This window comes from Drosophila guanche, unplaced genomic scaffold (genome assembly GCF_900245975.1).
Source record: "Drosophila guanche unplaced genomic scaffold, DGUA_6, whole genome shotgun sequence".
Classification (NCBI taxonomy): domain Eukaryota; kingdom Metazoa; phylum Arthropoda; class Insecta; order Diptera; family Drosophilidae; genus Drosophila; species Drosophila guanche.
Window position 1 is genome coordinate 5,911,355 of NW_022995746.1, and position 24,232 is coordinate 5,935,586.

Below are 24,232 nucleotides of genomic sequence, written 5' to 3' on the forward strand. Positions count from 1 at the left end.
CCCGCCCAAGGATTGCCTATAGTTGGGAGAGTTCTAGCCATGAAAAGAGTGACGTAAAATCGGTTTTCCCACCCCATGCCTTTATGCAATCTAAACAGGAAAGAAACCATTTCTCATTCTACTCCAGCATAAGACTCTGACTGCCACTTAGAACTAGTTCTCTGCCAGAATCAGCTCTAAGTCATGCCTCAAGCAGCCACGTCGTGCGGGTGTTCCGGGCGAGCAAACAATGTCTGTCTGCGCACTCAAGGCGGTGATCTGTGAGATCGATCGATAGGTGTAAGTCATGTCATTAGCTCTTAGCAGCATATGCAAGCGTAGCAACTGTCCCCCCAACTGTCTTGACAGCATGTGTGAACTCTCACTTTCATGAACCTTTTGTAGTTGTCGCCAGCAGACAGCCAGCCAGCCAGCCAGCCAGCCAGCCAGCCAGCCAGCCAGCCAGCATGTGGGGGACTCGGACTGTGTGCAGTGGGTATAAAACTGGCCAGCAGAACAGTCCAGAGATCAGTTCAGAACAAGAGTTCATTCAGAGCGCAAACAAAACCAAACACCAAAACCAGCAACATGAAAGTGAGTTGGAATCGGGATTGGAATCCCTGTGAATCCTTCTCTAATTTTGGTGTCCTTTCAGTTCGCCGTCGCCGCTGTCTTCACTTTGGCCCTTGCCCTGGGCGTTCAGTCGTCGGTGATTCCGCTGGTCTCCCAGCTGGCCGGACATGGACTCTCCTACACCGCTGTCTCTGGACCTGCAGTGCTTGCCTCTCCCTGGGCTCATGCTGCTGCTCCCTGGGCCGCTGGTCCCTGGGGTCATCCCGCTGCCGCTTGGCCCGCAGCCGTGTCCGTTGGCTCCTGGCCACCAGCAGCTGTCCATGCCCCCGCTGTAGTGGCCGCTGCGCATGCGCCCGCCGTTGTCGTTGGCCCTGTGGCCCATGAGGGTGTGTACACTGCCCAGACCCGTGGTGCCGTCCACACCGCTCCCCTGGCAGGACACATCCAGTCGGTGGCCTCCATCAATGCTGCCCCCGCACCCGGAACTCTGTAAGTGAGAGAATCTCTTGTTAGATGCCCAAATCTACCGATCGGACCGCCCCCGCCATGCCATGGAACTGCCTTTGATGGGTTCTCCCCCAAAAGGGGGAATCCTCAAACTGAACCACAATTTAATGTTGTACATAAATGTATATAGATCTATATATAGACAGGGTACACCACTCGCACCTAGCACTGGAACTTCCAACCAACCCCCAACAACCATAACTAGCCATCAAAATTCCCTTTCAAACCAAGCACCGTCTTGGCTCTCTCTCTCTCTAGCGCTCTCTTTATTTATTTCGAATACATTTGCCAAGCATTCCTGTGAAATTTAAGCTGAAGAACTTTCCTTGGGGAAATGTTTGAAATTTATGCAAAAGTAAAGAAAATATAATTAAAATAAAATTGATTTATTTGGGGATGAGATTAGAGGGATTGCTGAAAGAAATACTCATAGAGATTGGATAATGAACCGAAGATGATTGAAGATTAAACAACACTGATTCAAAAATCGATCAAAATTACCCAAAACTAACTAAAAATCTTCACGTTTAAATATCTAACCAAATAAATTCCTTAAAACTATCTCGACACTCACAATCCAATCCAAAGTCATAAATCGCTGCCTCACCGATTGATATTGTCACGTAACAGACCATAAAAAGCGACAAATATTGGACTTTAGATTTGTCCGAACCTCGTAATAGCTCAATTAACCACATAATAGATGCCACTTAAACGAGTTTAAATTATGCAGCTAATCCTATGCATCGACTGGAAAATACCGAGTGTAAATCCGATGGAGAAGCCGAGTCAATTAGTAAACACAGTTCGTTCGGCTGATGACAACAAAGATTTTAACAGTGCGACGCCTTCGAGTGTGGTTGATTGATTCATTGACTCAAATGGAACATTGAACTACTCAGAGTATCCCCCGTGTTACACTTACACTTCTCTATGCATACCCCTAGATGCCAGTTTTCCGAACAGAGCAACGCATTTGAATGGAAAGGCTGAAATGTCAAGTTCATGCGCAGGCGCAACGTTCAACGTTCAACATTATTGCGCGTTCAATAGCAAAATGCATCCACACAAATCAGATCGAGGCAGACGTACCCCTGCCCCGGGGCCACTCCTTTCCACAGAAGCCAACTGTTGCTGTGTAAACCGAATGCGTAATTGCCGGACCCCTCGTTTTCTACTGCCAGTCTGCGTTTCACGCGCTTGTCTTTGTCGTACACTTTGAGGTAGGGTATTATTAATTTCACAACGAATTAGTGACACAGAGAAAAAGCAGCAAAGAACTTTTGTTCTAATAATAAATTCTATATATTATAATTATAAATGCATCATTCCGTATCACTTTAGTTTTTCTCTACCTGAAAGAGTATTCCCACATTCGACTTTCGTTCTCCGCATTTCTGTCTTGTTTTTCATGTTTTGCTTTACTGCCGCATTTGGCTCTTGCATGAAATGCGTCAGTGTATCAATAGCTCAATAGACTCCCCTCCACCTCTCCTTCAACCACACGCCCCTTTTGGTGCACAGCATTTGGCGATTGAGCGAACTTACTTGACTGCTGTGATTTATTGCATGCCCGCGGGCCAAGAGTCAATCGTCGTCAATCGTGTCGACAGTCTCCCCTTACTGGGCGCACACGGCTCGTACTCGTACTCGTAAATGGTAAGAAATTTCCTACTGGGCTTCCTTTTTGGCCAGGCCCGGTAATTGTTACAGCAAAGAGAAAAGCACACAAATGTGCGGGGGGCGGTCACAGCGAATTGGCGGTGCTCTTACTACCACAACACGTGACACTTTATGCTTGACCCGTTACTTAGTTGCCCTTTAAGAATGTTTTGGGTTATGGGCGAAGATGAGATGCTCTCTGCTTTTCTTTACCTAAATTCATCTTTGGCTTCGACTTCAGAGCATTTAAACGCAATGAAGACTCATTTCTGCTCTCCCTGCCTTTTATTGGACACTCTTTGCCACCTCTGCTGCTTACACACATTAGCTGTAAAGCATTTATTTTCACGTCACGACGAATTGTGTTTGCTCTTACACTTCCACTCTGCATGCGTGCATACGTACAACTCACCCCTTCTATTTGTAGAGCATTCTGTGGTCACAATATATTCTGCATACATTGCCATACTCTCACTCACATTTGTAAAAACGCTCGCTCTCTCTCTCACTCACTTTTTGCATTTCTCCCAACAACAAGCAAATTGGCAAAAGAGTAAAAATAGCAAAAGCAGCGCACAGCAGCAGCGATAAGAGACAACAGCAGCAGCATTCGGCGACTATTTGGCTGCGTCCGAGGCAGAGCTGCCTCAGTCGTTCGGTTGGAAGAGCGGCGCGTCAACGTGCTTTCGGCTTTGGAATCGAAGAATCGGGCAGAACGAACAGACAACAAAGTGCATGGGAGATTCGTGCGTGATTTGCAGAAAACTGTCGCCGGGTGCAATTGTGAAATGCATAGAGAGGGGAAAGAGTGAAGAGTAAATGCAAATGTGAGTGCCAGGTGCGTGATTTGATTGGAAGCGGATGATAAGCCCGTTAAGGCGGCGCCTAAACCGCTATCTTTGTTTGAATTTTCATGTGCAAAGAAGCTGACGATGGGGGTGGGTAGAGAAGGAGCAGCAGACTTGGCTGCCACTTGAGACGCCAACTTTTTGCGTCTTTTTCTTGGCTATATGTATACTCGTATATGTGTATACTTATAACGATGAGCGATTGTTCGGTTATGGTTAGACTTTCATGAACTTTTATTTTTCTGCAAGTTTATTGCGCTTTATAAACATTTCGTTTCGTCTAATTGGACACGTTTGCCGCAGTCCAGCACACGCCCAGTGGCAGCAACCACCCACGAAAATAAACAAACAATTTCCAGTCCAATGGGAATTACACAATGCGGGAGAGACGCACAACAAAAAACAGCTGACTTGCACCCACCGTCCCCTTCCCAAGCGGCCCTCATTGTTTCATTCCCCTTGTTCTACACTTGTTGAAGCGTTTTGGCAAAAGAGAGCGGCAAGGCTGTCTGCCGCTCATTGAGTGACTCTCTCTCGGGCTTTCGTTTTGAACGAGCAATGTCAAGCAAAGTGTATTAAGTGAAAGGTACAGCAGTCACGCTCTCAAAAGTTTCCCATGTACAATGCTCGAGGCGACTGCATGCGAATTTGCGAGCGTGGGCCTTACCTTACTTAACACCTTTGCAAAGACCACTAGCATTGAGAGAGAGCGACCAAATGCAGCATCAGCTGGGCTGTGTCCGTCCATTGCCCTCGTTTGCGCCATCCCATTCCGACATACATATATTTAATTTCATTCCGCTTCCATTGAGATTCGATTTGATTTAAATAAAACAACGAGCTCCCTGTCTTTGTTTGCGGATTAATTCCTATTTGTTTTGTTTCCCATTTCGATTGGAATCGTTCTTTGTTTGCTCTTATCGATGCTCACGAGTACGGGGTATTTTTATTGCTTATATGAGGAGCTATTTGCGCAACTGAGCACCCGAGTAACGGCAGAGCAATGTCATGGGCACAGTGGGTTATTCTTAACTCTTTCTGTCTGCCATCCATCAACTTAAGTCATTCCAGTGTTTCCCGCATTTGTCCCACTGTACTCGCACACGCATGCACAAAAAAAAACCGTATTTATTATTTAATTAAATTCGTGATTTGTTGCGCTGTGTGTTGCTATTGCCGCTTTTATTATTTTGTTTCATTTAGTGGCAGAGAGTGAGAGCGGGGAGTGCCCCCATCAAATCGCATCATTTGTCGCTGAGCATCTGATGCGGCCGCATCTGATTCCGACTGCTGGAAAACACTTGGAGCTTGGAGCACACAAATCTCGTTGCCGGATCGGGGTCTGTCACTCGGTCTCTGGGGTGAAGTGTCGCGTCGTGACGATTCTCGATTTCAATTAAAGTCTACTGCTGGCAGCTATAACATCTTATTAACTCTCAACTGTGCGCTCTATTAAGAAGATTATACATAGACAAGACAGCGAATAACACAAAAAATAACATTACTACGTCGGACTGACCCAGAAACTCCAAGGGAAACTGGGTCAGAGTGCGAAATAATCGTGCAGTGTGGTACGAAACGGAATGAACTTGGAACGAGCAGAGCAAAAAGTGCCACAAAAAAAAGCTGCGCCATCATAAGTGAGATTCTTAGTGGAGTCTCAGGTGTTGTGGAGACACTTCCGTGGTGGGAATACATGACGTTGGTTCGCCCAACATGAAAGGCATCTGCGGGGAGCAGCTCAACAATTGCATGCTGCTGGGCAACTGCGACAACGTCGGAGATGGCGCAACAATAGTTGGAGCTGAAGATGGAGTTGGCGGTGCAGGCAGTGGCGGAGTTTTGGCTGCCTCGGCGCGTCGCATCCGCTTGCGGCAGGTGCAGAGCATGGCCGTGCCAGCGACCAGCGCCTACGACACACTGGAGCGACCCTATCGGCATGACAAGGCGCGCGGACGCTGGGCCAAGTCGGCAGACTTTTATTTCGCCAGCTGCACCCATGCCTTCACCTCGCTAATGTTCTCGGACCTGCCCACCTTCGGCCTCATACACGGCGGATGGGGTAAGTGTTGCCATTCACATTCCCGTGCTCATTATAATATTTCTTATCAATGGATTTCAATTAACTAAAGCAAAGGTTATCGGTGGGATTGCGTTAATTGCCGGGCATTTTGTGCGTTCCTTTTTTATTATAAACAATATTAAATTCGCGAGCGATAAGAAGCGCTCAAAGACTGTAAGACGACAGCAGACAGGGTTGTCATCAAGTCGCAGAAACCACAGCTATAAAAAGAGAGTTATGGATGCATGAGAAACCACAACAAAAGATAATCTCTCTGTGGTGATTCCACTAACAGATTCATCATAAACTGCGGGGTATAATCATCTGCCAACTGGTTGTGAGCAGCTGTAATCGGGGGCTATTGTGGGGTCATTAGTTAATGACATAATTACACTATGATTCCAGATAAAGCAAATAATAACAGAGTGCGCTGGGTGCAGATAAATATCGAGAGAGAGAGTGCGCATAATATTAATAGCACTTTTATGTGACCGCAGATCAAGGCCCTAATCAATGTAGAATTACTAAGTCAAACAATTGCTTATAAGGGAATTACTTACAGATAATATAAAGAGTGAATCAGTGTCTAGACAGCCACAAAGTGAATCCAAATGAATCATAATCCATTCCATTTTGCAATCTCTTATCCAATTTATAGAATTATTCATGTTCTTATATGAGACATTTTTCTTTTTCATCTCTTTACAGTATTATTTATAATCGCGTATCTTATGGGCATATTCTTCTATTCCCTGCCCATATTTTTGATCCAAGCATTTCTGGGACAGTTTTCCACATCCGGATCGATATCAGCATTTCGTGTGGCGCCCATTTTTAAGGGTAAGTGAAAGCCATTCCATCCATTTTGCGTCTAAGTCTTATGACTGTTGTGGCATACTTTCAGGCATCGGCTATTCCATTCTGCTCATCAATCTGGGAACACTCACGTACTACAGCATTGGTGCGGTGGTGCCACTGATCTACGCAGTGAACACTTTGCACGCGGTGATTCCATGGACGCACTGCAACAATACGTGGAATAGTCTCGACTGCTCCACACACGACAACTACGATCCCGATGTGAGTGGAATTAAGGGAACTTCTTATGCATTTTGCTTAATTTATTGACATTTTCTTTACAGGATCTTAGTGTAGATCCACATTCCACTGTGGAGTTCTTTCGGTGCGTAAAAGATTCATTCAATTTTGAGTTTTAGTTTAATTTTATTCTCTTCTCAGTTCGATGATTGCCTCCACGGGCGAAGGCTCTACTGCACTGAGCATCTCCTTGCCCATGCTCGTGGCTGTGGTGGCCATTTGGCTGCTGGTTTTGGCACTTCTACTCAAGCCCATTGCCTTTGTGAGTGTTACTTTTACCAGTAAAGATATCTTTAATCCTTCATTGTCTTATTCCCCTGTAGATTGGCAAGGCGCTGCGTTGTGCCTGTGTCCTCATGTTTGCCTGCTTCGTGGCCGTTTTCTTTTATTTGGCCATACACGAGCGCGTGGATCTGGGCACCATACACAGCTACCTGTTGCCTTCGTTCTACAATGTGGAGGGTCTTTTGAGAGCTGGCAGCTCTGCCTTTCTATTGGCTGGCCTGGCCCTCGGTCCCGGCTGTGGCAGTGTCATCAATCTGGCGAGCTACAACAGCTTTCGCAGCGATGCCGAGCGCATGAGCGTCTGGGTGTGCCTCACACATGCCACCATTGGCCTCCTGGCCATGCTCTGCTGCAATGTGGCACACGATCACTTCGAGGGTGAGCATTTCCATTAGACACTTAAGATTTTGGTGACTATATATTTCGCACTTGCAGATCATGTGGGCATGCTGCCGTTGCATGTGGACGAGAAGCACGATATGCAGTACTTGTATCTCAGTTTCTCGTATCTTTTTGGCCGCTTTAGTACAGCGTCCAATCTGTGGGCTTTTCTGTTCTTTCTTATCATCTTTTTGGCTGAAATTTCTGCATTGGTGAGTCCTTATTTAGAGCTTTTTTAAAGTTCAGCTCTTAATGGTCTCATTTCCATTGCAGACGATCCAACTCCTCTCTGTGCTGACGTCGCTCTTCGATGAGTTTGAGTGTTTGAGATGCAGAAAGATGCCAATTATTTGTTTTCTGGTCTTTGGCCTAGCGGCCACTTCCCTGTACTTTTGTACGCAGGTGAGTGATGAATTTTCCCTACCAGAAATCATCTGTATAGCATCTGTTCCTCCCCTTTCAGTTGGGCTTCAGTCAGCTGAATCAGCTGCCACGACTGGCCATGTTCTCGCATGTCCTCATTTCGGGTGTTCTCGTGCTGATGGCCACTTGGGTCTATGGCCGTGTGCGCTTCCAGTGCGACTTGCAGTTCATGCTGGGCAAAACGATCTCAAGCTTTACCATATTCTTCATACGCTTTGCCACGCCCATCTTTCTCGGACTGTGTCTGGTGGGTAAATGATTGTTTCGTCTTCCAAATGATCCTCAAATGTTCTTTCATTGCAGTGTCAGCTCGTCTACTTTTTGATAAGCTTCAATGAAGTCCCTCAACTTCTCATGTGGCTGAGCCAGGGACTGATCTTCCTCGTGGCCATCGTTTATATGATCTACAAGGTGACCAAAACGAATGGCAGCTGGCGGCAGCGACTGCAACAGTGCCTGGCGCCACATGACTGGCATCCGGTGGATGCGGACAACCGTCGCTTTTACGAGGAGATCATGGGCATATCCGAGATGCTGGTGATCGATGCCAATGCCAATACCACATAGTGCCTGTACTGTATATCAAAATACTCTTAGAAGCGAATCAAAACAGCGCCTCTGGGGGGGCCGCGTTCGTACTTAAGTCGCAGTCCACCATGACACATGAATGACGAGGAGGAGACGTTCATTCATTCTCTGCCGCAGGTCGCGGCTCGAACTGAAACTCACTTTTATTATACACACCATAAACGAAATCACTCAGATCAAGTGCAATTTGCTGTTGGCTGACTTTTTTGATCGAGCTGTACTGATATTTTCCACATGCCTAGCTATAGTCAACAATAAACTGGTGATATTTAGTAGTTGCCTACACAAAAATTAAAACTAAACTCCGCAGAAAGGATCAAATGAAAGTTCTACAAGCTTCGGCCAAAAATAATAACTAAAATAATAAAATTTTAACATAAAAATGTAGTACAAATGTGAAGTTTGTTCCTTATAAATGGACTTAAAGTGCATAAAGTTTACGCGAAGAAACTTATCATCCACAGGCAGCATTAATCTTAACTTTGTATATGTATTTTTAACTCCGTTGATGATGCTCTTCAGTAGCCACTTCACAAGCGATAAGTGGGAGAAGCCCTCGGACTTCGTTCTGTGTTTTGCAGCTTTGTTTTGGTTCTTCTTCGAAAGGGGCAGTACGAGTAGAGTCTCGTGTTTTAAAGATAATTCAGTTCGAGGAATATTGTGTTTTATTTCATGAAAATAACAGATTAACATTTCTCAACAGTCAGTTATGAAAATATTACGTCACTATTCACTCACTTTTCAGAGTTCTTCATAAAATATAAACATTATTTAAATTATTCTGCTCGTGAACATATTGAGCTCGTGTCGTGGATCGTGATGCGAAAAATATTGTTTATAAAAGTATTAAGTGAAAAGATTCCCGAAATTCTGCGAAAGCCATTTCCCTGCTGCCCGACGAGGTCTTTGCGGTTATCAGAGCAAATACTATTCCCTGCATAAATAATTAGTGAATAATTAGCTCTCAGACTATAAATGGGATTCCGTGCTTATTTATGTTACTGTTTGTCTATGAAATTGCTTCGGCAAAATTCTTTTCTTTTATGAGTTATCATTGATTGATTGCTTTTTTGAATCAGCTTATCGGAAAGTGTGTAAATTGTAGTGTTTTTGTTTTTGTTTGTTTGCTGTAACTACAATCGGATTCGATGTCATTGCGGTTCCGTCTGTCCGCCCATTTTATGCCCAAACACACACACACACACACAAATAAAATATCAGATCGGTTTCCATTCTCCGCCATATGAACTTTTTTCCAAATGAACTTGACGATGTGTGATGTCCCGCACAAGTGGCATAGACACAGATAAAAGAGCGTTGATAATGAACAACATGCTAATATAAATATCAAGTCGATGCATTGGATGCCCTAACCAACGAATTTTGGATGGTATTTAAGACTTAAATAAAGGTTATTCGCATCCTTCTTCTAGCTGAACTTTCTACCTCGCTCGCGCACACACTAGCAGCTGTAAGCGGTGACGAAAGCGGAGATGAAAAAAAACAACAACAACAACACTGCACCGGTGCATGAGCTGAGCTGCGCTGCAAGCTCTTCCCTCGCTCAAGCATGTTCGTTCTTGTCAGAAAGCTCCGCTTCTCCGTTTATGCAGCCTTTGGGGCTCGCTCAATGGCAGAGCTTTCATCTAAGCTATGCGGCCAGGCGCAGCAGTGTTGTTGTTTTTTTCGTCCCCGCTTTCAACTCCGCTTCCAGCTAGCGGGTGCGTGATCCCTTTCTCCATTGCTAATCAGCCTCGCAGCTTTCTCAACTGTAGATATGCCATGCTGGCAGCACAAGTGCGAGTACCCCTCCCTAGTGTAGCCTCATCTGTCGTCCACTGGGATGAGCTTGACGGCGGCTTGCAGTCCGATTTGGATTCAGTTTGCCGGCATCGGCTCTACTAATTAGTCCGTCAATTTAAAGTAGAAAACGCGCGCGGATCGTACGCGGCAACCACAACAACAACAACAAATTATACATAGAATATATATTCCACTGAGCAGCAGCTGTTTTTATTTTTCCTAAAAATCATCCACAAATCAAGGCTGCCATGGTCTATGAGACATCATATGGCATCGGCCAGAAGCCCTTCAGTCCGGATCTCAATCGTGGCAAATGGGAAAACCCCACGGACTTCGTCTACGCCTGCTTTGGACTCGCCCTCAAGTTGGATGTTTTTGTGGCCTCCTATTGGTACTTCTTCGATTTGGGCAGTGAGTAATGGGAATATTGAGCCGCAGCTTGAAGCTAGAAATAGCATCAATTAGGGTACTACGTAGTATATTTGCTAGATAGAAGCTTCTAATCTTTTTAGGGGCGTTCCATTACCTGACCTACAGAACCGACATACGACTGAAATATGATTCATTCGATTGATTTTACGTTGCCAAGGGCGTTCGATCGATTTTCTTTAATATATTTCCTAATTTCTTTATAGTTTTCGGCATGCTGCCGTACTACATGTACATGGTCATCTATTTGATTCCGATTCTGGTAATACATTCCTTCATGGGGCAGTTTTCCAGCAGCGGCTTTATATCCGCATTTCGTGTGTCGCCGTTTTTTAAGGGTAAGGGTGCTACGCTCTCCAGCTTTTCCTTTGGGTAATCCTTATCTTTTTTTAGGCATGGGTTATGTCAGCACCTTCCTAACCATCTCCATGCTCATCTACTATGGCATCTTTGCGGCTGTGCCGCTTTTGTTCATCATCAACTCAGTGCGTCCCACGCTGCCTTGGAGCTGTGAGGGCATGAAGTCCTGGCACAATGAATCCAGCGAGCATTTGACTGTAAGTCTTACAGATTGTAATCTTATATCTAATGTTTATTCTCCAATTATTCCCCGCAGATTTGCAATTATTTCAAGGCCGAAGATGACTCGATTAAAACAAAGGACAATGACACAAGCGACTTTAAGCTACTTCACATCCCATCGGTTCTCTACTTTCAGTGAGGCATTTAAAAACATTTTTTTCTATTTCTCAATCATGATTGATATTCCTTGCTGTTTGCAGAAACCACTTTGACATGCTTGAGTCTAGATTTCCCGATCTGGAGCGTGAATACGAGCTATCCTGGCACTTTGTGGGCCTCTTCATACTCGTCTGGGCCATCGTTGCCTTCATTTTCTACAAATTCTCGGAGACGGCAAAGTTTGGCAGGCTGCTGCGTTACCTGGTCCTGATTACTCTGGCCCTTTTGGGCGTGTGCTTTGTGCGTTTCCTCTTTCTGCCTGGCTCCATGAAAGGACTTTTGGCCTACTTGAAGCCGCGAAGAGATGACATTCTAATGGGCAGCGGCTCCACCTTTATAATGGTGCTACAAGCCTTTGGCGCTGGCTGGGGCAGTGTCATGGCTCTGTCCAGTTTTAATGGCTTCAAGGCGAATATTATGTCCTACAGTTGGATTATATCCTTTGGCCAGATACTCATTTATATATTCTTCGGTTTGGTTACATTTATGCTGGAGCATTACTTTGAAGGTGCGTGCAGTTTTTGTAGTGGAACTTGAAGTAAAAATCTTTTTCGCTCACAGACCAACACTCCGATAACTTCAACTCACATGTCCTTACCCACTGGCTGTTGTTCCTGTCCAGTGGCAGTGCCTTGGCCAGCTTGGAGTGGCCCAATTTGTGGACTTTCATCTACTACACGATGCTTTTGCTCGCTTCCCTCATAGTGATGGTAAGTTCATCTCTTTTGGGAGTTTTTTAATACACATTTTCCCCTTTGCAGATCACACAAATATTCACCGTGCTCGCGAGTATTTTTGATGAGTTTGAGGGCCTGCGAAGATACAAACAGAAAGTGACTTTTGGCCTGATTGGTGGCTTGGCTTTTTGCTCCTTCTTTTTTTGCACAAATGTAAGTTGATAAATATTTGTGAATAATTCACTAGATATAAATCTTTTCCCCCCCTAGCACGGCATTGTGTACTTCTCAGCTTTGGCTTTGGATGCCATTTGGTCGCACAGTTTGCTGCACTTGCTGCTGATTTTGGTGGTGCTGTGGATCTATGGCAGGGAGCGCTTTCAACGTGACATTGAGTTCATGTTGGGTCAGCCCTTTGCCTCCTGGAAGGTGTTCGTGCTGCGCTTTATAGCGCCACTTATATTGATCATCTCATTGGTTTGTTTTAGCTAAATTCCAAACTCAACCTTTGCCTAAAACTCTCTCCCCTTCGCTGTAGCTCATGGGCATAGTTGTATCCATCATGGAGCACTCGTATTCCTCGGTGGTTGTTATGATCATCAGTGTGTTCCTGGTGGTCATACCATTGCTATCGATACCCGGCTATGGGCTGTACAGCATGTACCAGAGCACGGGCAGCTGTTGGGAGCGTTTCCGTCGGAGTTGTCGCCCCACCGATTGGTATCCTGTGGAAATGGAACATCGACAGCAGTACGAGGAGGCTGTGGGCAATACCGATGTCACACATCAACTGTTCGAGGTCACCGAGGAGGTCAACTAATGTGTGCTTTAAATACAAATCAAAGTTTATTGGCAGGGTTGAATTTATAGAGATTTTCTGGGTTGGAACTACTTCATTGCCTCCGCGTCTGTGTCGGACATAAAGGCTGGCATTCTGCGCTGTCTGCGGAAGGCTTCGTATTGCTCACGATCTTCCGGATCGGCTGGTGTCCAGTCCAGTGGCTTCAAACGTTTCTTGAGGCTGTCAAACATAGTCTCCCGCTTGCGTATCATTATGTACAGGACATACAGCGGTATCCACATGACGGAGGACCCAAAACTTGCCCAACCAATGGCAATGGCCCACTGGGGATAGATCGTATTATGGTACTGGATGGTGCGTATAAAAATGATGCTCGTAAAGAAAATAAACTGCAAAGGAGTTGAGAAGTGGTTAAGGAAGATCCAGGTCAAAGTTTAGCTGTCAGCCACGTACGATTAGCACCACGGGCGTAACCCACTTCCAGAGTATCTTCCACAGCAGCGAAGGCCGCTTGCCCATCATGAATTCCACATCCATCATAAAGTTATCTATGCCATAGATGAAGGAAACCATAAAAATCTCCACCAGGCAGATGGCTATGACAGATATAGCCGAGGAATACCAATCAAACAGCTGCAGAATGTACATGCCGCCCTATGGGAAGAGTTTTCAGATTTTTGGCAGTGTTGCACAACGTCTAACTTACACGTGTTGTCATTATAATTGCACCGAGAAAGAACGCAAAGCAGCAGACAAATGTGAGCTTCCACTTGTGTTTCCTAAACCACTGGATTTCATCCAGGATGGAGGAGGTGATGGCCTCCAGTTGCACAAACTGCAAAAGGAAATTGAATCAGAAATACCCACAGCTTGAGTGGGTAGTCCTCTACCCACCACACTGTCAATGCCCAGCAGAAATAACATAAAGAAGAACATAATGGCCCACAGTTGTGGCACTGGCAGCTTTGCTATCGCCTCTGGATAGGTGACAAATGCCAGACCTGGACCCGAGGTGGCCACCGTGGCCACGGGTATGCCCGACTTAACGGACAGAAAACCCAAAACGGAGAACACCACAAAGCCCGCAAAGATGCTCGTAAACACATTGACGGTGACAATCAGAATGGAGTCGAACTTGGCATTATTTCGGAAGTCACTGAAGCTGGCCATGTTGACGATGCCACCCCAGCCGGGTCCAAGGCCAAAGAACATTTGTATGGCTGCATCAGCCCAGACTTTGAGATCGAGGAGACGATTCCATTCGGGATACATGTAGAACTTGATGCCAGTCCAGGCACCGGGCAGAGTGACGCCACGCACAAACAGAATGAAGAGCAGAACATAGGGAAAGGGCGCCGTAAAGTAGACAACTTTGCCGACCTGAAAAAGGGAAGAACCTTAAACAGGAGCAGCTTGCCCAGAGGTGTGCACTTCTTACCGATTGAATGCCTTTGGCCACGCACAAATAGATGACAACCCAGGCTAGAAACAGGCTGAGTGTCTGCTTCCAGACAATGCCATCCAAATGGGCGATGCCCGGCGAAAGCTGCAGCACTTCGCGACTGCAAAAAGTGACAGAGAAAACGGTAAAGGATAATGGAGCGAATTTCGAACTGCAAACTTACTGAAAGAACTCATCCGCTGATGTGACAAAACCCGTTGAATTTTGTTTGCTAAGCTGCAAGATTGAGTGTAGAAATGGCTGGAAAATAAGTTCTGGGACTCACCTCATCTATGGAAACACAATGATCCGTGTTCCACGAATGATCGCAGTCCACCCAGGGCACTTGCTTGTAGAAGCAGTAGGACATCATGCGAATGGGATAGGATATAATCACCGAATAGTAGCACACACAGTACATGTTCACAACGACTTGGGCGATGCCAGTGCCCTTGAATATGGGCGCCAGGCGGAACATGCCCGTGCAGCCAGTGCTGGAGAATTGGCCGATGAGCACCTCCATGTAGAAGAGCGGTATGCCCGCCAGCATCACCATTAGAATGTAGGGCACCAGAAAGGCACCTGCAAAAAAAGAGAGAAAAAAAAAAAAAAAAGATAATCCTTCGAGCCGGATTTGAACCAGCGACCTATGGATTTCAACGTATCGCGAGTAGGTGTAACTGGGGTGCCGTGATATTTTTCCGGACCAGCCCGAGTGTCCTGCCGCTGCTCGTCGCACATTCACCAAGCATCGGAAACTCTACAGTCCACCGCTCTACCAACTGAGCTATCGAAGGCGTTCCCCACAGGCCGGCAGCGAGGCCAACAAAAGCGGCAAAGCTTTCGCTCCAGCATTGCGCTCAAAAGAGACAACATAAATGCTAAAAATAGCCCACAGCCCCCACAGTGCACAGTGCATGCTCTCTCTCCCTGCCTCCAAATCTGAGTGAAATGAGCTTCAGAGAGAGAGAGAGTGGGAGCGCGAGAGAGAGTGCACGAGAGAGAGCGTGCACGTGGGTGGGTTGTGTGCTGCTGATTGACTTACCGCCGCCGCTGCGGTAGCAGAGATATGGAAATCGCCACACATTACCAATACCAATGGCATAGCCGATGAGCGAGAGTATGAACTCGGATTTGGATCTCCATTTGCCGCGATTCGTGTCGCGTACGATGCGCTTTGACTTCTTCGGTGGCGGTTGTGGTGGTGGTGGCGTATTATTCGCCATTAAATGTTTGATTTTCGCTTTGTGTTTGTGTGTTTTATGTTCTTGAATTTATCATGCTACTTTTTGACAGCAAAACACACACAAACAAATATTCAATGTCACGGCAATTAGCATGGAAGGCATGAGTTTATGTATTTATTTGTTTAAATAAAATCGAGCAAGGGCAGTGAGCATAATGAGTAGTTTTTTCGGGAACTATTCGTACAAGTAGCTCCCTCCAAATGTGACCCACACTATGACTCCTTGAACTTCCTTACTTGACACCCATGACATTCCTCGGAACTGACTGATGTGACACCCATGACATTTTATCTTAAAAAAAAAAAAAAACTCAAAATTAAACCACAAATGAAAATTTCTGACACTCTGGTACACCTATTGTCGGGTTTTAGTAACTGGTTATAACACTTTTATTGGCAACGTTTTAGCATCCATTAGATGTACTTAGCTCTGGTTTAGTTCACTTCCTGGAGATTAGTCTAACTTAGGCACTATGTGAGTGGGTTTTTTGTTTGTTTGTTGTTAAAGCTTCGATTTCATTGTGGGTTCCACACCCACTTTTTTCTAACAGCTCAGGGCGCCCAAAAGAGCCGTCAGTACAATGGGCAGAGCCTTGAGGACTGAAGCACTGGAATGCCCCGCAATGGCCGTAAAGTCATCCGGTCCTCGGGAGGCTCGCTTCTCTGCCTTTTCGCAGAGATTCCCACAATTGGCATGTTCGCAAATATCGCAAATGTTCGACTTGGGCGCACGATAGAACTGCCTCGCACGACGCGCTGAAAATCACACAAGAAGAGGGGAAACCCCATGAGTGCCATGGAAAATCGAGCAAGTTTTGGGGCTAAGCCTTACCACTATCGTAGTAGTCATACATGACCACAGCCACTGGCCGATGCTTGGTCACCTTGACCGTCTTGTAGGCATGCAAGGTGGGGCATACCTCGCGCCTGTCCAGATAATCAAAGTAGATGACGACCTTGGTATCGCGATTCTGTGTTTCCACCTTCTTGATACGCTCACTGGACTCCAGTGTGGGCAGCGTATCGGTGTCGACGACAAAGCCACTGGGCAGCTGCACCTCCATCACGGCCATATTGGAGCGTTGCTCCGGCTCACCCACCACGGAAACAAAACTGGCACAGGCCGACAGGTGCAAGTAGTCGGCATGCGAGTTGCGATTCACTGTGGGATCGAGCACAAAACGCGGCCAGGCACTGGTCACATTCGTGTTGTATTTGTAGCTAACTTGGGCCAACGCCATGCCACGACCAGTGGCGGAAATGCTGAGATTCTTCAGGTTGTTGGGCAGCTAAGCAGGAAAGGAAAATGAGGGTAAACTTTAGCTGTTTGGGAGGGAGAATCTTGTATGATCTTTTACCTCCACAGTTTGCATTGCCAGCGAATTCTCCGCATTCACATTGAGTATAGTTTCGGCTCCCTCGCCATAGTGGAAACCAATCTGCAAATTGTTGCCCTGACTGGAGAAACGTTCCGCGAACAGCAGCAGCGCTTGGAGACCCACAACCGTATCCTGGGAGGCCACAAAGCCGCCCTGCGCATTCCGCTGATCCATCAGCCAGTTGAGCACGGGCAGCGCATCGCCCACGAGATTGTTCTCCAGCAAGGCCAGCGCCGCATAGGCAGAGATCTCAATGTTGACACTGCGTGTGGCATTGTACCAGGGAGATTGCTGCTCACCAGCGGGTGCGGTCTTGTTCCACCATTTGCGACCATCTAGGTGCGAGATTTAGGCCTTTAATGGAGTGTCTGGTGAGTGGGAAGTCATCTGCTTACCCCCATTAATGGCCATGGAGTCGAGTCGTTGCAGAAAGGCTGCCTTGGCATTGTGATTGGCTCTCGAGAGCACATAGGTGCCCAGCGCCATGGCGTGCAGATTGCTGGAGCCATCGAGTCCGCGAGTGATAAAGTCCAGCGCCTTGTTGATGTTGTTGCGGTACTCGGGATAGGAGTCCTGGGAGCGGTATTAGTAATGAGAATTCCCTCTGTAAACTCCAGCTGCCACTTACCACACTCTCCATCAAAGCGAGCGTCACAAAGGCCGTGAGGCTAATGCCATCATCGCCAAACTGCTCGAATATGTCGCCATGCTCCTCGAAGCCTCCATTGCTCGATTGTACGCTCGCCAGGTACACGAGAGCGCTCTGCAGCACCTGGCTATCCACTTGGATGAAGGCAGCAGCCTGACGCAGGGAACGCGCCACATAGGCGGTGAGCCAAGTGGAGCTGCGTTTGGCATCCAAACCAAAGGCGCTAAAGCCACCATTGCCATGGCGATAGTAGAGCAAACGCTGGTAGCCCAGAGCCAGGTTATTCGTGGCACGCAGCTCCAACTCGGGCGTGAGCTGACGAAGGCGCTGGGAAGGAGTAAACAGAAGCTAGAAAAGATTTTGGAAGTGTAAATGGCACACTTACAGCCAAGTAACGCAGCACCATAAGATTGGGCACAAAGTGCACCATTGTCTGCTCGCCACAGCCGGTAGGCAGGTGGATGAGACTCTCCAGATTGCCGACAATGCTGCCAATCAGATCCCCCACCGCGGACACCTCAATGCTGGTGGACTCGGGTATGGCATTGCGGGGCACCACAATGCTGACGTTCTTCCTGTTCGGCGCATTCGAATTCAGTTCGAAGAGAAACCCTCGATTGACGCGTTCCGTGGCACCGGGATGTTGCACCAGCAGCGTTTGCTCCACTGTGTCTCCGGCCTGGGAAGAGGCAGCCATGGCTTTCACTTGCAGGGCGCCGACACGCTTGGGCGTGACTATGAAGGAAATGGAACGAGCGGACTTGCCGGGCACTTGAAGTGAGCGACGACTGTACAGTTCGACCTCTGTGGGGAGGAGATAGAAGACTATACAAAGAATATTGGAAGGGTTTATGGGTTACTTGGCTTGCTGGTGGCCTTGGGATCCAGCTGTGGGAAGTCAAAGTCTAGCGCTGTGTTGTAGAAGGTAACATCCACGCTCAGATCGCTCTCTCGATTATTATGCACCACAAATGGAATGGCAATGAGTTCATCTGCATGGAAAGGCAAACAAATTCAAGTAAACCTTAAAGCGGAACCTCTCCGGAGAGCCACTCCTACCTCTCCTTATGGCATAAGGCAGCTCTGTCGAAATGTAAAACTCCTTGTAAGCCTCCAGCTTGCCATTGGGCGCAGACAAACCCAAACCATTAACCGGATCCAGAGCAAACGCAGAGACAGCCCACGAAGTCATCTCACTGGGTATACGTCGATGGATCGAGTTGCGTCCATCGCTGCTCGCTGAGATGTTGAAGAACAGCCAAGTATCCGCTGGATCACGCATCACATGCACCCGCGGATTGTGCCAATATGGTTTGGGGGTGTAGGAGAAGGCATAGCGACCCTTGCCGGGCGGCAGAGTGTTCACCTCGATCTTGTGCGCCGGTCCAATGTCCGTCTTGCGCACTGTCGTCAGCTTATCCTCCTCGGGGCCAGTGGAGGCAGCCTCACGACCTATGGCTGGCGTGCTCTCTGCCTCCTTTTCGATAAAGTAATCCGTGTTGGACATGGTAAGGACACCAGACTCCTTGCCGGGCGAACCCACTGGCGTGTTGACATCACTCAGCTCGTATGACCGCAGGGCATCCATCAGTCGTTTGTGGGTGAGATCATTGCTCGAGCCCAAAGCGGCGGCATTTTGATCGACCAACATGAGGCCCACATAGGAGTAGGGCTTGGTGCTGATGCCAATGTCAATGTCCTGTCCGGGTGGTGCTCTAATGGGAGCTTCAATTTGCACCTTAAAGAGAGAGCGTTAGTGGATAAACTTTAATGGATGAAGATGGCTTACAGCATTGAGTAGATTCTCCTCAAATTGTATGACTTGTTCGTCGTAGACAAACTCTCCATTGACAACCATATAGACGAGCATTTTGGCACGCGGCATCATGGCAAAGGAGGCCAAAAATTTGATGGTATGAAAGGTGCTGTCGGGTACCTAAGGGAACCAGAAACTTGTAGGTTTCAAAATGCCAAGGAATTCGTTTTCTCGACTTACATCCACGCTGCGTGAGAGTATAATATCGCCACGTCCCACCAGTTGGTACATGAAATATTTCATGGGCTCATTGGAGCGCACCACCACGGAGATTTCCTGATTTACAGTGGGTCTGGGAAGCATAAAAGAAAGATTATAAACGGGGGAAACGTTTAAGGAGCTTGCTGTCTCCGCTTACTTATCATTCAACACCTTGGCTGTGATGTAGTTTTTGCCATGCAAATGCTTGCGCGGCACCTTGCCCACCTCGCTGATCACGCCCAAATAATCGACAATAATCGAATGGAATTCATCGCTATCGCCCACGGGCACTGTGAACTTCATTTTGATTTCACCGCGTGCATCCAGGCTGTAGATGCTGCGATTATACATCTCACTGCTGCCATAGACATTGGTCAAGTAAGCTGTGATCTCTGGCTTAAAGTCTCGCAAAGGAGTGCCATCATTGCGGGCAATGCGTGCCTGGGAAAGGAAGAGAAAAATGTAAGATCCATCAAGTATTTCCGGTCCAAAACCTACTGTAGCTTCAAAGGGCACTCCAGGTATATAGTAGCTGGGTATCTTCACTGTCTCCACGCGATAATGATTCAAATGTAGCGTCAGCACAGTCGAATAATTCTGCACAGAGCCCGTGGACTTCTCCTCCACCAGAGCATCCAGCAGATACTGCCGCTCATAGTCCTGCTTCAGTCTCAGCTCCTGCTCGATGTCAAACTCAAAGTAGGCATTGCCATCGATGGGCACCACTTTGCGGGTAATCAAATCATTGACAAAAGGCTGCAGGCTGCCAAAGAATGTGGGATAAATGGAGAGTGTGGCCTCACCCACAATTGGCTGACCAAAGGCGTAGCTGAGGGAAGCAAAAATGATTATTAAAACTCCCATTTTAGTCCCATAATAAAACTCACTGCGCCTTGACTGTTGCTGCTATCTTTCCATCCTTATAGATGGCATTTCTGGGCGTCTCTATGTCCACCACAAACTTGGGCAATATGTGATCGAGTATCTCAAAGTTTTGGCTGTGGATCTGCTCCGCCACTTCCACCTGTATGGACCACGTGCCAAAACGCGGATAGTCGGACAGGCGCAGCTCATTCGAGTAAATGGCATTGGTTAGGCGCACATCCTTGTAGCTCCTGATGATATTTCCACCCGAATCCTTAATGTCCACGTGCACCCGTCCATAGCCACGTGCGGGCTTTAGATTCGCATCGAGCACGAGCACACGATAATGCACCAGATCCCCGGGCTTATAGATGCTCTTGTCCGTCTGCACCAGAACTGTGTGCTGTCGGGACTCAAAGTGCAGTTGCGTTTCGTTGGTGAACTGCACACCGCCCAGACCCTCCGATGTGAGGCGATATCTATCGGGTTTCAGGTCGGGTATCTGCGAGCAGGCAAAGACTAAGAAAAGAGCTTCAAAGTGTGGCAAAGACTCACCTCAAAGTGCAACAATTGTGTGGCATAGGGCCGCAGTTCCACCGTCTTGAAGTCCGTGTAGGTGCTGCCCAGTATGCCCACCTTGAAGCGCGCCGATTCCGCTGCCTTGTGCAGGCTGACAGCCACATGGAACTGTGAGTTGGGGCGCACTGTATTCGGCGCAATGATGGAGTACAGACTGTAACGGAAATACAATTGAGATTTAATGTCTCCTCTTTTGTGCTTTTTCTTAAGCGATTTACACCTATGCTGCTGACATGCTATCTGCATCGGAATCTAAACCTTTTTCACTTCATTCGCGCGCTTAACGGAAGACAATACACCGAAAACACCGAAACCAAAACCGAAGCCGAACCTTCACCTCTCTCTCTCTCTCTCTCTCTGGGGTTAGTCTCTTTTGCCGCATCTGTCGGAAATGCTTTTAAGAGTCGGGGGCTCGAGCTCTTGTGGTTTTTCTTTCGGCTCTTCCTCGTTGTGGTGGGGGAAGAGCAGCAAAAACCAAAAGACAATTTAAATATGGTTTCCCCTGCCATATTGTTATGCTAAGTATTTTCCCTTTTCCAGTAGAGCATCCAACTAGCGGCTTTGTCTCTTGATCTTTGTTTGGTTTTCAATTTGAAAATCTCCACTCATTACTTGGGTTTTAGCCGTTTTTTGTTGTTGTTTTCTTTACTTTGTTGCTTTGGCTATTCATTTAGTTGGTAGCAAGATTGCGAAATTTATGGACTGCCTCCTAACTGTGCCACAACTGTCTGTGCCCTGTCCGTTCGTCCGGTCTGGTCTGTCCCGTCTCTGGCCTGCTCTTTTGGCGTAATTCACAGTTTTGAGCTTGTTCTAATTCCAATTGGTATCTGGTGCCACCGCCTAACCTGTTCCCACCAAAAATATTTTCTTTTGTGTTTATGTCACGTTTGTGTAAAAAATACGAATAAAAACAGGTTCGCTTTGGCAGTAAAATCGGTTTTAGTAAGAGCCAAGTAAATGGCAAAAACAATTTCGCTTTTGCACAAATTGTCCGCAAAACGTTGCAGGCCTGAAATTTCAGTTGCATTTCCAGCACACAGTTCCACCTGATTGGTTTTTGCTGCTATTGGAGGAACGACTGTGATGATGATAATGTGCTACGATTCACCTACATGCAAACGGCAGAAATCAAGCCTTGAATGAGTGGATTGACGCGGCCCATATAAGGCGATCGAATGGGGCAAACAGATCATGGACCCCGACAATGATCAGGAAAGTGCCAGTAAGAAGTAGACGCCTCCAGTCTCTTTCACTCTGCCATCAATCAGAATTATACACCGCAGATATAGATACTCAGAAGAGTATGAGTTTGAGTATTTGTTTTCGTACGCGGACTGGTCAGTCATTCATTCAGTGAGTGTTCAAGGTGAGAGCCATCGGAAATAAGTACAGACATAAGCAACAATCCGCGTTTATGTGTCACCTAAGCAGAACTTGTACCAGCAGAACTTGTAGCAGCAGCGACAGCCTCAGGCCACAGGGTGACTCAAGCTGTCGCGCTTTTTGCTCCTGTTTTGCTTTGGCACCGCCACATTGCATCACCCTATCAAAAATGGGCTGCGATGCTGTGTAGGCGACAGCAGCGCATCACCTCCAAAAACAAAAAACTGCGTTGGCTTCAGGTTATTTCATATTTTAGTTGCCATAATAAACCCCATGGTTAATTCCTTGATTACATGTTGTTAATAATACATCTTCAGCACACACACACACACTAACAAAATGATGATGAGTTTGATGTTGTTGTTTTCGCACGCTTGCTGCCTAAGTCTTTCGTTCGGATTGTGGATTGGTTAGGGATTGTCGGGATTGTCAAACTGGAAGTGTGTGGAAGAGTGCAGAGAGTGATGTCATATCTCATTCTCATTTTCTTACAGTTTGTCACACAGTTCTGTCTCTGCATTGTGATACTAACCCCTGAGCAGCTGTTTGAGTGTGTAAACAAGCTGTGACGATGACGATCAGCGCCAGCACTGACATTTCCTTTCCTCTATGCCGCCGCATTATGTTTTTGGTGTTGTATTGTATTTCCCTGATATTGTTTCGTATTGTATTAGCAAATTAAGTGTAAACACGTTTTCTCGATTGCCGCCGAATTGTGTATTGGCATCACATATTATACTATACACAGTCGAAACTCTATCGTTTTTGGTATGCCACACTGTCCGTGTGGGTAGAGTGTCTCTCTCTCTCTCTCTCTCTCTCACTAGCGATTGCAGCAGCAGCAGCAGGCGCACCAGAAGAGCACCAGAGATTGGCAAAGACGAGCTGCGCGTTTTTGGAGCGACTTTGATTCGTTCGTTTTGTTGTTTTTCTCGCGTTTTGTTGTTTCTTTCACTTTCGTTTTTTTTCGGGAGCGCGCCCGTTCACCTGTTAACCGCTTGAAAGCTCGCTGCCAACTGATTTTTAGTCAGGCCAGCGATTTGCACACAAGCTGAGCCTGAACACTGAGTGGGCGCTAGAGCTTTGGGTCAAGCTTTTAAGTTTGCTGTAGAGAAACGGTTGTAGCACCGACTAAGCGGCGAAACAAAAACGAAAGCTTTGACATATAATTTTATTCCTACGGCGAGACCTATATGGAGCTTGCATTCAATTTCAAATAGGAATGTTTAAATATCCTTAACTAGAGTAGTAGATTAATTAGTTTTATAGTTTAATACATCTTAATTGCGTCTCTTAATGAAAAAAAATATACAAGTTCCATTCTCATACAATGTCTAGGAACAAAAGTGCATTTCTTTACAGTTGCGGTTAATGCTCTCCACCGGCAGAACATCTGGATTACTGGAAAAGAAGAGCGTAATGTAGGTCTGACATTCTCATTCCATTGTTAAATTAATTGCTATTTTTATTTTGATATTTACGTATTGTGCAATATTTGTCATAATTAATTGTATATGCACAGCCGTGGGGCATAGCCCATACATTTTCTTATCGGAACGCTACTGAGAATTGATAACACCAATTGGTCAATGTTATTACAAACATCTCGCTGATCTCTCACTCTCCTTTTAGCTTAATCAAAACAAATAAACAAATACAGAGATTTATCATCAGTGACGTAGAAGAGAGCAACGACAAGTACCTACCCGTTGCTCATCTATTAGCGCTCGGCAAAAATTCCCCGCACAAAACAAACTACAAAATAGAGAGAGAGAGAGAGAGAGAGAGGAGAGGCGACCGACCGAACCCCAACCCC

At 46.6% G+C, this 24,232-nt stretch overlaps 5 protein-coding genes across 6 annotated transcripts; 3 read left to right on the top strand and 2 right to left on the bottom strand.

Annotated features, from left to right (window-relative positions):
• The first annotated feature begins 462 nt into the window (after positions 1–462).
• LOC117581694 (adult cuticle protein 1-like) lies at positions 463–1,370 on the top strand. The gene is made up of 2 exons (XM_034269071.1): positions 463–573; positions 635–1,370. Exons 1-2 carry the CDS (start codon positions 568–570, stop codon positions 1,043–1,045), a joined length of 417 nt encoding a protein of 138 aa, XP_034124962.1. The 5' UTR covers positions 463–567; the 3' UTR covers positions 1,046–1,370.
• Positions 1,371–3,377: 2,007 nt separating this feature from the next.
• On the top strand, positions 3,378–8,703 carry LOC117581689 (sodium-dependent noradrenaline transporter). 2 transcript variants are annotated; one of them, XM_034269065.1, is made up of 11 exons: positions 3,378–3,559; positions 4,773–5,631; positions 6,340–6,471; positions 6,536–6,711; positions 6,774–6,814; positions 6,871–6,991; positions 7,053–7,392; positions 7,450–7,607; positions 7,669–7,797; positions 7,859–8,065; positions 8,122–8,703. In XM_034269065.1, the coding sequence occupies exons 2-11, from the start codon at positions 5,286–5,288 to the stop codon at positions 8,383–8,385; spliced, it is 1,914 nt and encodes a 637-aa protein (XP_034124956.1). In that variant the 5' UTR covers positions 3,378–3,559; positions 4,773–5,285; the 3' UTR covers positions 8,386–8,703. The 2 variants fall into 2 exon arrangements, with proteins under 2 accessions (XP_034124956.1, XP_034124957.1); XM_034269066.1 differs by having other exon boundaries at positions 3,378–3,548.
• A 1,595-nt stretch (positions 8,704–10,298) lies between these two features.
• Positions 10,299–12,919, top strand: LOC117582103 (sodium- and chloride-dependent glycine transporter 1-like). The gene is made up of 9 exons (XM_034269668.1): positions 10,299–10,620; positions 10,845–10,976; positions 11,032–11,195; positions 11,255–11,355; positions 11,421–11,887; positions 11,941–12,089; positions 12,141–12,269; positions 12,327–12,533; positions 12,595–12,919. The coding sequence occupies exons 1-9, from the start codon at positions 10,458–10,460 to the stop codon at positions 12,874–12,876; spliced, it is 1,794 nt and encodes a 597-aa protein (XP_034125559.1). The 5' UTR covers positions 10,299–10,457; the 3' UTR covers positions 12,877–12,919.
• A 6-nt stretch (positions 12,920–12,925) lies between these two features.
• On the bottom strand, positions 12,926–15,525 carry LOC117582104 (sodium- and chloride-dependent glycine transporter 1). Its single transcript, XM_034269669.1, has 8 exons — positions 15,345–15,525; positions 14,586–14,881; positions 14,484–14,536; positions 14,297–14,420; positions 13,753–14,238; positions 13,565–13,693; positions 13,312–13,512; positions 12,926–13,247 (listed from the first exon to the last, which is right to left on the bottom strand). Exons 1-8 carry the CDS (start codon positions 15,523–15,525, stop codon positions 12,945–12,947), a joined length of 1,773 nt encoding a protein of 590 aa, XP_034125560.1. The 3' UTR covers positions 12,926–12,944.
• A 378-nt stretch (positions 15,526–15,903) lies between these two features.
• LOC117581957 (CD109 antigen) lies at positions 15,904–23,449 on the bottom strand. Its single transcript, XM_034269439.1, has 15 exons — positions 22,949–23,449; positions 21,010–21,187; positions 20,478–20,956; positions 20,089–20,419; positions 19,748–20,031; positions 19,570–19,681; positions 19,363–19,509; positions 18,633–19,311; positions 18,434–18,565; positions 17,959–18,377; positions 17,553–17,900; positions 17,320–17,497; positions 16,904–17,259; positions 16,378–16,834; positions 15,904–16,301 (listed from the first exon to the last, which is right to left on the bottom strand). The coding sequence occupies exons 1-15, from the start codon at positions 23,035–23,037 to the stop codon at positions 16,090–16,092; spliced, it is 4,401 nt and encodes a 1,466-aa protein (XP_034125330.1). The 5' UTR covers positions 23,038–23,449; the 3' UTR covers positions 15,904–16,089.
• Positions 23,450–24,232: the final 783 nt, after the last annotated feature.

Excerpts from the sequence above, each read along its gene's own strand:
- LOC117581689 (XM_034269065.1), top strand. The coding sequence starts at position 5,286 with ATGAAAGGCATCTGCGGGGAGCAGCTCAACAATTGCATGCTGCTGGGC. Across the intron at positions 7,608-7,668 it reads TGGCTGAAATTTCTGCATTG|ACGATCCAACTCCTCTCTGT; the intron begins GTGAGTCCTTAT and ends TTTCCATTGCAG. Across the intron at positions 7,798-7,858 it reads CCCTGTACTTTTGTACGCAG|TTGGGCTTCAGTCAGCTGAA; the intron begins GTGAGTGATGAA and ends CTCCCCTTTCAG.
- LOC117582103 (XM_034269668.1), top strand. The coding sequence starts at position 10,458 with ATGGTCTATGAGACATCATATGGCATCGGCCAGAAGCCCTTCAGTCCG. Across the intron at positions 10,621-10,844 it reads GTACTTCTTCGATTTGGGCA|TTTTCGGCATGCTGCCGTAC; the intron begins GTGAGTAATGGG and ends ATTTCTTTATAG. Across the intron at positions 11,888-11,940 it reads GCTGGAGCATTACTTTGAAG|ACCAACACTCCGATAACTTC; the intron begins GTGCGTGCAGTT and ends TTTCGCTCACAG.
- LOC117582104 (XM_034269669.1), bottom strand. The coding sequence starts at position 15,525 with ATGGCGAATAATACGCCACCACCACCACAACCGCCACCGAAGAAGTCA. Across the intron at positions 14,421-14,483 it reads TCAGCGGATGAGTTCTTTCA|TCGCGAAGTGCTGCAGCTTT; the intron begins GTAAGTTTGCAG and ends CACTTTTTGCAG. Across the intron at positions 13,513-13,564 it reads CAATTATAATGACAACACGT|GGCGGCATGTACATTCTGCA; the intron begins GTAAGTTAGACG and ends CTCTTCCCATAG.
- LOC117581957 (XM_034269439.1), bottom strand. The coding sequence starts at position 23,037 with ATGCGGCGGCATAGAGGAAAGGAAATGTCAGTGCTGGCGCTGATCGTC. Across the intron at positions 18,378-18,433 it reads CAAGGCCACCAGCAAGCCAA|AGGTCGAACTGTACAGTCGT; the intron begins GTAACCCATAAA and ends TCCTCCCCACAG. Across the intron at positions 17,901-17,958 it reads TGGTGCTGCGTTACTTGGCT|CGCCTTCGTCAGCTCACGCC; the intron begins GTAAGTGTGCCA and ends ACTCCTTCCCAG.